The sequence below is a fragment of the Pithys albifrons genome, chromosome 5, assembly GCF_047495875.1.
Source record: "Pithys albifrons albifrons isolate INPA30051 chromosome 5, PitAlb_v1, whole genome shotgun sequence".
In the NCBI taxonomy this organism is placed as follows: Eukaryota; Metazoa; Chordata; class Aves; order Passeriformes; family Thamnophilidae; genus Pithys; species Pithys albifrons.
This window is the reverse complement of record NC_092462.1, coordinates 63,236,851-63,249,873: the sequence shown is the minus strand read 5'-3', so window position 1 is coordinate 63,249,873 and position 13,023 is coordinate 63,236,851. Positions and strand designations below refer to the sequence as shown.

Here is a 13,023-nt window from a genome sequence, read left to right as displayed (position 1 = left end):
GATAGTAGAGACACCTCAAAGGTATCCAGAGTTAGTGATTCCTGTGATGAAAAACAATTGAAATGGTGACAGACATTACTGTGAAGGGCTTAGATCAGCCTCTAACTGTTGGTGTAGTGGGTGCTTCCTAATTCTATTATTATTTCATTTCTTGTCTTTTTAAACTGGACCTTCTGTTTCATTTACTGTTACACAGATGCACTTACTGCATTTTTCCTATTCTTTTCCTCTTTTTATTGGTACTCATTGAATATATGTGTTACTGCAAACCCATTCCTCTCCTCTCTTACTGGTGATGCGTTTATCTGACTGAGAGAGGATCTGTGCAATGTGAATGCCTACACCAGGTTGCCCTGAGTTCCCTTCTTTACTCAGAAGTGGGAAAGGTCACTTGTAGGGTGTGACTTCCTGAAATGAGATGTGTGACTGCTGCGCTGCTGACCTGATTGCCTGAGGCCTGGGCTGATCAGCTCAGCGGCAGGTGGGTGAGACGAATCCCAGTCTTGCAGGCTGGGCGGCCAGAAAGATGAACACTACTTTGGTGGTTATATTAGACACATGCAGTGTTTTTTCTGTTTTCTTCAGTAGCTATAATACACCTCTTGTTTTATCCCTCGTTGTTAACATTTTGATACTTAGCTTAGGATGTTTCCTCATCTAATAGCATTGGTTCTTTATTAATTCTGCAATATAGGGCAAAGCAGTCCTTTAATTTCTGATCTATATTCCTTAAAAGATTCATTTGAGTCTTGCACTTCCTAAACTGTCATACATTATCCAGAATTTTAACTAATTCCAAAGGCAAAGGTAAAATATTGTACTGTTGCCTTGGGAGCTTCTATGACAGCAATCTAGGCTAAAACCAGAACGAAGTAATTCTTCTTGTTACTGAATTACCTGCTTTATGGATAGTAATTTTCAACACATAATGGGAAAAAGAAAAATGGGGCATTTTTAAGTTATTAATTGATAGTTACAGTGAATTTGAATTAATTCTGTACTTGAGCGGATTGTCATTTTACTAGTTGTGGTCACAAGCAGTGTATCACCACTGTTACATTTTGTTTTATTACATTAGTTACACCCAACAGAATATTTGTGTTTTCAGTAAGGAATCAGGTTAGTTCTGTCTCATAGGAATGGCAATATACCGAGGATAAGAACTGGGCCTGTATATTGAGCATAACTTTTTTATGTCATATATATATCAGTACGAATTTTAGCATCGTAATACTTTTTTAAACATTATTATTTTGGTAAAAAAAAATATAGAGGCTCTTGTAGAGAAGTTTTGATTAGGTATTTTCAGCCAACCAATATCATCTTGCTTGTATGCTAGCTTTATAATTCCTTCTGCATGTTTTGATGCAGATATGTTTCATTTTTGCCTGCATGACACACATATAAATTTGCCAACATAATTGGTTCTTTTCAAATTGCATTGTCATATTAAACATGGTTGGAATCGTTCTGGTGTTTCATCCTTTTATGTAGATACAAATGAGAAAAATACTCAGAAGTATAAGAGCCATGAGATGTTTTTGTCTTCTTTGCAACATAAAGCTGTGTTGTCTTCTAAGAAGTGACAGTGCCAAATCATTTAGCAGATACATCAGGAGCATGTGTTCAATATTTATGGACAGGGACGACTTTGGAGTGCAGACATTTTGCAGTGTTAGGAGGATTGGCTAGAGAACAAAACATACTTTAATGTTTCATAAGGAAGCTTCTCGGTTACTCAATTTGTGAGTTTTTTCTTAATAAACCATATCCTGTATGAACATTATGCTGCAAAATAGCTTGGCTTTTATTCTCAGTAGGTTCCTTGCTGTGTATGTTACTGAGTATCAACCCATGGGCAATGAATGCTAATAAGGGGAAGCTATATGATTTGAATATTTGACATGCTCACTGGAAGATCACATTTCAAAATGTTGTAGGTCTCTTTTTCCCTGTGTTTAGAACTGAATATGAAGAGAGCTGAGCAATTTAGGTTTGTGTCTGATGTGATGAGGTTTGACCATGCTCATAGTCTCAGATGATACAGCAGTGTTAAAGGCAGCTTAATTTTTTAGATGGCCTTCCACTACTACAACTTTTCTTTTTATGCTTCATTTTGTACAGCTATGCTTCCTTGAGTTTGTCAAAGCTCTAGCTGAACTTGAATTGCACTTTGCTGATACACAATATATACTGCCAATTATTTGGGGAAATGAGTAAGTAATATCTGTACATTGCAGTTGATTTTCTCCTGTGGTAGAGGACATTGAAACCAGTGTACTGGAGAACAGGATCATACTGTCCCCAGAGAGCCTTGACAGAAAAATAAAATGAATTTTGTACCGTATTAGAAGTTCACTTTAACATTCTAAGTGTAAATTTCTTGCTGTACATGTCAGTTTGATTTTCTATGAAGCAAATGCGATTTTTTTTTTTAAACGCTGAATTCAAATGGAAAGTAAGATTTGTAGAATCATAGAATGTTAATGGGTAGGAAGGGACCTAAGAGATCATTGAGTCCCAACTCCCCTGCCATGAGCAGGGACACCTCCCACTAGACCAGGTTGCTCAAGGCCTTATCCAGCCTGACTTTGAACACTTGTCAGGGTTGGGGTATAAACGATCACTTTGTCATAGCAGCTAGACTTGAATATTCCTACATAGAAAATGCTGAGAAAGAGTTCCATTATTATTAAAATAAATAAATAAATTGAGGCGTTAAATTTCTGTTTTCCGTAATGTTGTAAAAGTGTAATTAAAATTTTGGAGTTTTAGAGGGGAGACCATATTTAGTACTCTGTGAAATGTGTTCAGTGCAGGAGTACAACTAAAATTAATAATAATGTTGATACAACAGTAAGATGAAATGAATACTCATGATATAAATGCCAAACCCTGCATGTGTAGTTCTGTGTTATGAATGCTGTTATGAACTCGACAAGTGTGTAAACTATACTTTTTTTTACCATCAGAGGAGCTCTAATACTTAATATGTGATAGGCACCTAAAATACAGGGGAACTGAAGAAAGCAAGTAATTTGAAATTATTGAATACATACCTTTTTTCATCCTAAAAATGACACTTTTCTTTCATGTTGGCTAACTATGAAGTTCTGAATTATATGGGTCATTTCTGCTGTCCATCTGGAATAATTTATCTCATCCAGAAAAGAGTCTCCTTTTGAGAATTGTGCTGTGAGTGATGCTTTATTCCATATCATTTTGAAAGAAGATTGATATCTTCTTCCATTTGTCTTCTGAACACTCACCCTGTCTGAGTAGATCAGAGGGATCTGAGTAGATCACAGCAAATTTTGAAGCTCCTCAGGCATTAAAGCATAACGCATATAGCCATAATATTTATTTATGCTTTTGTTAGTATCCAGGCTGAAGTTGGTGCTTTTGAAATCAATGGCAAAATGTGTGATGATTTCAGAGGAAGCAGGACTGAAGTGTTTCTAACACTCATTTTTTAGTGCAAGAACCACTTTCTGAGATCTATTGGAACCACTGTATTACAGGTAGCTGTATTTTTAAAATTGATTTTCTGAAGATCACTGATTTATCAGATTTCTTATTTTTTGCAAGCAAAAAAAAAAATTGAAATATCTTTACTCTTTTTATATTGCTGTGGAAAATTAAGGGAATTTGATAGTTGAAACTGCTGCCAAATCTTGTGCTTAGACTTCTATGAATTCTTCATGAAACTTTTTTGGTTTTTGAAGAGCTACTGGTCTTTACACTCAATTTATCATTCTTTTCAATTTTTTTTCTTTTTTTTTTTTAATTACTGTTTTTTGGCTATATATCATAGGAATCCTGTTTCTGGTTTTGTCAGCATTCTGACCTCTTCTGGAAAGCTAAACTTAACCTGTGACTCATCCATATGAAAGCATCCTTAGGTAATTGTAAGGTGCCTTTCTTAGCAATTTCATTTACTGATGTGATGTCTTGTATTCTCTGTAGGCTCATGTGTGAGCTGTGCCAAGTTTATGCTTGGCTGTGTAAGTGTCACAGTCTGATGGATAAACTCCTCCAGTGTAGAGCTGACTGCAGGCCAGTACAGCTACTGGAGTAGCACAAACACCTTCAGACCTCTGCTAACACGGCCTGGCAGCAGGCAGAGAGGCAGCACACCCTGTGCTGGCACAGGAGGGCTGAAGAATTTGGGTTTGGACGGTCAGTAGCTGATGGTGGCCCTTCAGACCTCATGCCATTACCTCTGCTTCTACTTTAGCACAATTTTGGTCTCCTACAAAGGTTAGCACCTTGTTGTGCTGTAGCCTTTGTAAATCCCTGCCCTGAAGTGTTTGCAGTCTCTCTTGAGATTACATCCAGTAGGAGAGCATGGAAAGCAGAGGAGGTCAAAGAAGGAGAGAGAAGCTGAAGGGAGGAAGCTACAGGGCTGCACAGAGAGTCCTCGTTGACATGTTACTTTAAAAAAGCAATGCAAAACAGCAGATACACAAACCCCACCCCAAAAAATAAAACACAGCCCAACTTACCAATATTGTATTATTAACCCCTCAGTAAATGGATGATTGGGAAACAAGCCACATCAGCAGCTTTCAAAGACTTCTGATGCCCATTACACTTGAATTGACTTTCTTTGCTTACTGTTACTAAAGACAGCACTGCAGGGACTGGTTTTTGTGATTCTCCTTATCTGACCCTTTCTCCATCTTCACTTCTCTGAAGTGTGACAAGGGAACACAAACTATAACCTGGGTTTTGTCCTCCTTTATCCTTCTCTCTGCAGCTGTGCCATTGTCACTGTGCCCATGGGTACAGGACATATGCTGCTCTGGCTCAGACTGTAACAGTGGATGCCACTGAGCTGGGAGCACTTGTCCGTCTGTCCTTCCCCATTTTTATTCGTCTCTCCATCAGGAGCTAGTGCAGCAGCTGTGCCCTGGGGCTCTGAGTCACTGCCGCATTGGGAACAGTGGAGACAAACCATCCTACAAATGGCCCTAAATTACATGCTTTTTGGGGAGCATGTGCATTACAAAGCAATACTTCTGCTGAAACTGCTACCGAGCTGCTCCAGTCTCCTCTGGATACTGTAGTAATATATATGCTACTATTCGGCTGCCACTGGCAGATGAGAGATGAGCCTTCTGAAAATGACAGATTTTTCTATATTGATGAGAAAATGTAACTAAAGAGGAATTTGCTTGATGTTTATCTCTCTTTTAAGCTTCAGAAAGTTGTGTCACAGTAGTTTCTTATCTTTGTGAACTCAGAATTAGTTTATAAAATGTGTTTGAAAGCCATTAATTATTTTTGGGACTTTTAAATTCAGCAGCTATTAATTCTCCTGTTTAAGAATTCCCTCTGTGGGTCTGTAATTTGAGTAATAAGACCTAAAGACACAATTACTTGATAGTTAATGGGAGGCTTCCTTTTTTTGTGGTATGATGTTTTGAGATTTTTTTTTAAATTTACTATATTTGCTTTCCTGACCCTAGCTGCTTTCCTGTATTCTCTTACTAGGTCTGTGGAGGACATCTGTTGCTCCAGGCACACTCTCTGCTTCTCTGTGTTTGGTATCTGGGATTCTCCCTTTCCAGGTCTTCTCTGACAGATCTTTATATCCTCTTCATGTGAGTGAAAAATCTTTATACTTGCTGTTTGCAGTTTCATTTTCTATGTGTCTGTTCACCTTTCCTCCCTCCACCTTTCCTTCCTTTTGTGCCACCTACCCTCTATACCATCCTCATCCTTTTTCTGCATGTTTTGTCCAACAGGAGCTTTGGTCTTTTTCATCAATAGATTGCCATCAGCTACCTGTACTTCATTAGCTTTCATGTTTCTGTGGTGCTGTATATCTCAGGAAGTGAGGTGAGACCTTTTAAACATCAACTGCTGTAACAAGCAGAGTGCAGAGCATTTAAAGCAACTTATTAAATGTATCTAGAGGAGACCCAGTGTCAGTCTGGAATTTTTTTTGTTACATGTCACAAAACATTGCACATTTAATTTGGATGATTATAAACATTGTTCTTCTGATGGACTTGAATTAAACTAAATGAAAGCATTTGGTTTATTATATGTACAGGATTTGGATATGTTGTTGTAGCGACAGCTGACATCTAAGACCCCAAGACTTACTGATTCAGCATGTTAGGCCTGCCCTCAGCCTCTCTGTTTTGAGTAAGAGCTTGAAGCATGGTTTCTGATGCATGTGATGAGCTTATCTCACTCCTGATGGCTGCTGTGCAGAGACCCCAGGCCAGCAGCAGAGCACATCACAGGGACGGTAGATTTCAAGTTTATACAGAAACAACTTTTCTCCAGCTGCCACTGAAAAAGGTAATGGTCTGACTGCTGTCTTCCAGGATGTGACCTGGGAGAGCTGTGACTTGTAATTACTTTTCTCCATGCTGTTATCCTTGGATTGGTGGAACAGTTCATGTGCTTCTTCTCTTTCATTGCCTTCTTCACAGCTGTGCTGTCAGGAAAATGAAGAGTGAGAGTTGCAGGTTAAATACACCTGACATCTTATCAGCCTCATTACTCACTTGCTGACACACCAGGATCAAGTGAACTACTCCTATTGCTCCTCCTCCATTTTGCATCATGTGGAGCTCCTTGGGTATTTGGGTACTCATCTTGTGGATGAGAAAGAACATGGGAATCTTGCTCAAAATGAAATCAGGTTCAGTCTATGACTTGCAGTAAATAGGAAGAAATGCTTGGGAAGACTGAGGGAAAGATAATAGAAAATGTTGTGATGGTGTTTGATTTTGGCTTTTATTCCTGGAATCACTTCTGAAGAAGACTGGAAAAGTAACAATTAAGGAGATGGGTGAAGAATGCTTTTTAAAGCATGCTTTAAAAAGCTGCTGTATTTGTGATAAAGAATAAATTATATGTTATGAAGTATTTATCAGTGTGGTAGAGCTGTGAAGTGTTGCTTTCCAGGGAGAGAGAAGGGGAATTCAGTCTTTAACAACTCAGTAAGAAAGGGTTAGTAGGCACTGGGACCACTGCCTATCAGTGCATGCATGAAGAACAGAAAAATACTGACTAAGGAACTTTTTCTTCCAGTAAACAAAGGAAGTTGAAACTAATCAAATTGAAGCTGAGAATGAGGCTACCATTTTTAGGTCTTAGAGAAATTATCTAGTGGAACAATTAATTAAAGTGTTTAGTTCTCTGTTAGGGGATGCTTGAAAACCAGGATGAGATATTTCTCACAGAAAACAGATACACTTCAATTAAATCAGAACTGTTGAACTGAAAGCAGGAAGTAAAACAGAAAAATAAATCTGGTGGCTTGGATTTTACAGGCTAGTAATGACTTGGTGAATCTGTGTAGGGAAGCCTTTTACCACTGCCTGACAATCGTTAGGGAAATGTTATAGCATAAAGCTCCCATTTTCTGAATCCTTGTTTCTATTTAAGTGCATTTACACAACACTGAGATACTTTTTTTTCCCAAGGTGTCATAAACAAACAGCTTGCTAGTAGTTGGCTGTGCCAGCAAAAGTCCTAGGACTAAACCCCAAATTGCTTAAGAGAAAATACACAACTGTGCTGCCCAGTTAAAGTTCTTGCTGTGTTGCTTAAGCATCCTGTTACTGTGTTCCTGCCATCAGCTGTCCTGTGGCTGCCCTGCAGTTCTGGAGTTAGAAGGACTCTCCCCAGGCAGAGGGAGCAGATTTGCACCTGGAGCACTTGACCATGAATGCAGGTGAACATCACCCAAGAAGACTGTGTACCTTCAGGTGTTGTCCTGCAATGCCCATCTGTACACCGCACAGAGTAGCTGGATTGTTGTGTTGTCTTGGGGACATTATAGCAAATATTAGCTCTTACAGGACCTTCAGATTACTATAAAGAATGTTTCCTGTGCATGATGTTTCAATTGCTCCTGTATGGAAGGAAGAGGGGGTAAAATGGAGGAGGTTTTGTAGCTGCAAGCAACTAGCCCTACAGCAGATCACCAAGACCAGTATGGGCATCACCAGTCTGTTTTTGTGGTTTTGAAAGACTGCTACAGAAAAATCGGTTTGGGATAGATTATCACTGCTTAAGCTAATGCTAAATACTTTGTGTTTGAGTCATTGTAAGAAAACAATTCCATCCCATTGATTTCTAGATGGGGAATATATATCTCATGTGTTAATGGAGGGAAGGCGTGGTAATACTTCACCGATTTAGTTAAACTTTATTTACTTATATAAGAAAAGGCAAGTTTGACAAAATATTTCTAGATTTTCTTGCTTTGATATATGTCATTCTGAATTTAGTATCGTTCTGCTTTGTTGCAAATTTTGTCAGGATCTTTACTATGGACTTTAAATTTATTCTGAGATTTATCTGTGGAAAACACAGACCAATACTTTAGCCTATGTGAAAAAATGAACAAATGTAAGCTCCTAAAAGTGTGTTTTCTAGGTCACAAAGGAATTCGTGGGTACATAATTCACACATAGAAGCAGACAGTGCTGTGTGGTCATGTAATTTGACATGCAGGGGCAAAACCAACCTAATTTTCTAATGTTAAATTGAGTTCAGAATAGGTAAATATATAGAATTTAGAGTAGTTACAGAGTATAGGAAGCTAGAATAATTAGAACTCCAATTTCATTAACTCTAAAATAAATGAGAATTTATTCATATACAATATGGCATTTATTAAATTTTGTAAAAGTCTTTGGATTTCCATCTAGTTTTCATCTTTTTTCTAGAACTCTATTAATGTTCTTGAGAGTCAGATATCAGCTATTTTAGTTTGTATGTATCATCAAATAATCAAACTGTCCACTCTTCCCTGCAGAGAAGGGAGTAATACCAGCACAGAACACAAAACACTGATGTGTCGGTATAGATGGGTCAGTGAGTTTAGAACTATTCTACAGTCAGTGAAATTTGTAATCTATTCAGGTACCCATTTCTGCTTCCCAACAGAGGTGTGGTGGGTTTTGTTTCCTCGAAGGGGGTACTTCTCTATTGACTTTTATCTGAGGGAATGTTTTGAGTTTTATTAAAGACAAGCTTTTTCTGTCTGAAATGGAAATAGAAAGATGGATATATTTCATTGAAGTGAATGATTACTGTCATGACTAGTAAACTCATATGCTGTGATATTTCTGCACTCTTCTGACTGCGATTTCATTACCCAGTATCAAATGACTTTAGGTATCCTTGTTTCCTTGTAGAAATTTTCTATAATCTCTGATTTCTTACAGTCCGGATTGTATTTCTACAGCTTGGAGGTTGCTAGCCTGACACGGGCAGATGCGGATCTGGAGGCATATCGGACACAGATCTGTAAAGAAGTGATTGCTATGATGTTGAAGAACATGGTCTTAAGTCACAGCCTCTTTCCTCATGTGGAAAAGAAGATAAGTTCTGTTTTCAGAAAGCAATTTCTTGCAATGGAGAAGGAGATTCAAGAGGAGTATGAAAGGAAGATGGTAGCTTTAACAGCTGAATGTAATCTGGAAACTAGGAAGAAAATGGAAGCTCAGTGCCAAAAAGCAAGAGCTGCAAATGAAGAGGCTGAGGAATTAATGAAGAAAATTAATGAAAAGGTGAATCTGGTATAAAATCAAGGTATTTTGCATGATATGTAGTTTTGTGTAGATAGTTTTTCTTTTAGACCAGAACAGCTGAGTTACCCTCTTAGAGGAGTAAAGAAAAAGATCTACAGTTTAAGTATGTTCAAAAATTCAGATGTCATAATTAGGGTGGTTGTTAAGAAATTTTTTACTTTACCAGAAAATGAATTTACCTCAAGAGAATCTTTGATACCTGAAAACAAAGGGTTGTTATTACTCTGTTGGGTTTTTTATAGTCACTTCAACTGTTGCAAAGTGGTGTATTTTTATTTACTACATTTTACTGCAGCAGCTTCTGAGGTCTCCAGACACTCCAGACACTCCAGACACTCCAGACACTCCAGACACTCCAGACACTCCAGACACTCCAGACACTCCAGACACAAGTATTTTGCACGTTCAGAGCAGAACAAACTCACTGCATCATAAACCTTACAATCTTGGTAAAAAACATCCAGTATTTATGTTCTTATTTTGAAGAAAGTGAGAATGTAAGCATAACCAAAGGCTGGTTTCCCTCCAAACCGAGTGAAGGCAAACAGAATGATCTGTATTTTAGGCAGAGCAGGTAGTAGACTTCTTTTGGGAACAGTCTCTGGATAATAGATCAATAATTTAAGTCAGAGTATGATTCTTACAAGTTTAGAGTAAAAATTTAGTGCTTATGTCTGTCACTTTCATTCCAAGATCTCTGTCCAAATGAGTAAGTAGCATTAGCCAGGATTTCATAGATAGTTACTAGCTGGAAATAGAGCCTGGGTCACCAGTCCAACATCCCATGTACAAAGTTATGCTCCAGTTTTCCATGTACTTTTTTGAGTATACTGAATGTTTACAATAAAACTGATTTCCCTTCACCCTTTTTTATATTAGTATTTTTAGCAACTTCATATGGCTGGAAAGGATTCTGATAAATTTTGAATATTTCATCTCTGTAAGGTTAAAATGTGAAGATGCCCAAGTTAAAGTTTCATGGTTGTCTTTAAAGAGGATGATTTGGTGGGAATAAATAATGCAATTTGTTACTTACGAGTGCAGCTTTGCTTCTTGGTCACAAGGGATATTTGCATATCACATACCCGTAATTTTTAAGAACTGTTATGATAATTCATGACAGCAGTTTTGACAAAAGAAGGGTTTTTTTGCTGAATGTGGCCCATCAAAGGTATTCCAGTATGTTGAGGGTCTCCGGAAGAACAGTGTTTTATCAGGCTATTGTGTAGAGAAAATTGATGGCAGCAGGCTAGTGAGTCAGTTCAATTTCTTTGACGTTTCCAGATTAATTTTAAATTCTGTTTGTAGGGAGCTTTTCTGTAGCATATGCATAAGATGAACTAAAGGTTCTAGAAACTCAAAAGAAATGGCAGGGAAGAAATACTTGTGGACATCTTAAGGATGAGGTGACTTGTCCTCTGCAGAAGACTTTTTCCTTCTGTTGGTTATAGGAGGAGACTAGACTAGATGTTGAAATCTGAAAATCACTTCAGATATATTTATTTCTCTCTCCTCTGCAGCCTGCTGTAGAATACAGAAGTCTTCTGGATAGACTTCACAGACTGGAGCAGGACTGCCTGAAGAGGTTCCTTCTGGTAAAGCAGGAGGAGTATTTTGCAAAGGCTTATAGACAGCTGGCTGTGACCCAGAGAAAGGAGCTCCATACTATCTTCTTTGCACAGATAACAAATGCTACTTTAAAGGGAGAACTGAAGTTGGAAGCAGCTAAAACATTAGTGGAAGGTTACTCTAAAATACAGGTAACTCCATTTCTAACCTAATGACATAATACAAACATACAGTAACTTCTGAGAAATGTTTCAGGATAATTGTCACTTTTATAGCTAACTTGCTTAGTATTTTAAAAATTATAATGCCTTCATTATGCACATCTGGACATCTACACAACTGTATATTGAAGCATATGCACATTTTCAAACCCCTCTTGGGAGCAGGTGCCATTCAGATGTACTGAGCTCCCCAGTCCAAATATGTAGGTTATTGAAACTGTGGTATGTCTGAAATACTATAGTTTTGTACTTGTTTTACATGGTCGAGGGCTGGTCAGAACTTCAGTTTTGCTTTCAGTTACTTTTTAAGCCTCTTGCAACAAAATAGCTGGAATTGTTTCTTCAATGTCTTTGTTTGGTTTGTTTTCTACCCCATTTGAGTTGAAAGCGCTCTGGATTACAAAAATTCTGGAAATTGTTCTTCGTCTGCTTCTTGAGGAAGAATGTGGTTGTTATGGTCCTACAGGTTGAGAGTGGAGGTTAAAAATGTCTGAAAAGTAGGTGTCCACACATGTAAGACCCACTCCTAAAACCTGATGTACGGTCTCAGTACACAGAAGCTACACATGGGCCATTGTCAGAGGCAGATGCAGCAAGCACTTGTGCAATTAGTAACACACAGCTCAGAGAGCTAGAGCAAGTGAAAAAAGTTTTGGCAATGTTTTGCCTGCTCAGACGTGGGTCACATAACTATCAGACCTTGTCTTGGTTATTTGATTATAGGCAGAATGTCTGCTAAAGGCCACTCTGTGCCTAATTCCAGTCTCTGCCAGACCTGTTTGTAGGTGCTAAACCCCTGCTGTTCCCCACCACTGGAAGGAAGAACTTCTAAGCCAGCCTGTGTGCAGCAGGCTTGGCTCTTCCTATGCTGTGCTGGACTCATGCGGAAGAGTTATCACTGGCTTTGACATCAGTTTAGACACCTTTGAACATGTTACCATAATCATATGGTTGCATTTGTGTTTAATTGTGCATACCTGATCAAATGACCTGTTAACTCAGGGCACTCAAGAAGTGCACTAACTATGCAAGAGAGTACACACAATATTGAGGTAGTCAGGCCAAAAGCTCAGGACATTATTTATTTTGTTTTGTTAAAATGACTAATCATTTGACATAATCATTAGAGTTAAGTTGATACGAGCTTATTATTTTTCACTTGTAAGAATTTTTAACTTTGTTAATGAACAAATCTAGTCTGATACTCACAGGTGTCAGGTGAAATTAGCCTTATATCTATTAAATATATATTTTTTCACATTCTTTCCTCTAGGGAGACATTGAAGAGCTAATGGACTTTTTGCAAGTTAGCAAAAAATATCATCTGAATAGAAGATTTTCTTACAGAGAGTATCTTATAAGTAAGATACAGTTAAGGAATTCTCATGCCTCTGCTCTTATAAATACAGCAGCAGCCCAGATATCAAGTCTCCTTAATAAGATGGAAAGGTAAATATTAAGAGTTGTTTTCTTGTCAGCCGTTTGACTGTCTCACATACTATAGAATACTCTTCAAGTCTTTTTTCTGTGTTTACCTAGCAGGAAAGTTACATAAAAATATTGCCTTTTAAGTTAATTCTAAGAAAATATTTTAGAACTGATGACTTGGTTAGTTAATATCCTAGCAGATGCTAAGGTGAGATTTTGTTGTTTGTGTTCAATTTGTA

At 37.9% G+C, this 13,023-nt stretch overlaps 1 protein-coding gene across 6 annotated transcripts in view; it reads left to right on the top strand.

Moving 5' to 3' along the window:
- EVC2 (EvC ciliary complex subunit 2) overlaps nt 1–13,023 on the top strand; it is a 71,646-nt gene that overhangs the window by 26,144 nt on the left and 32,479 nt on the right. For 5 of the 6 annotated variants that reach the window (XM_071556812.1, XM_071556811.1, XM_071556813.1 and 2 more), the window contains exons 10-12: nt 9,221–9,545; nt 11,087–11,326; nt 12,630–12,805. In XM_071556812.1, the coding sequence (XP_071412913.1) occupies nt 9,221–9,545; nt 11,087–11,326; nt 12,630–12,805 (741 nt within the window). The remainder of the gene's footprint in view (nt 1–9,220; nt 9,546–11,086; nt 11,327–12,629; nt 12,806–13,023) is intronic. The other variant, XM_071556815.1, reaches the window with a different exon arrangement.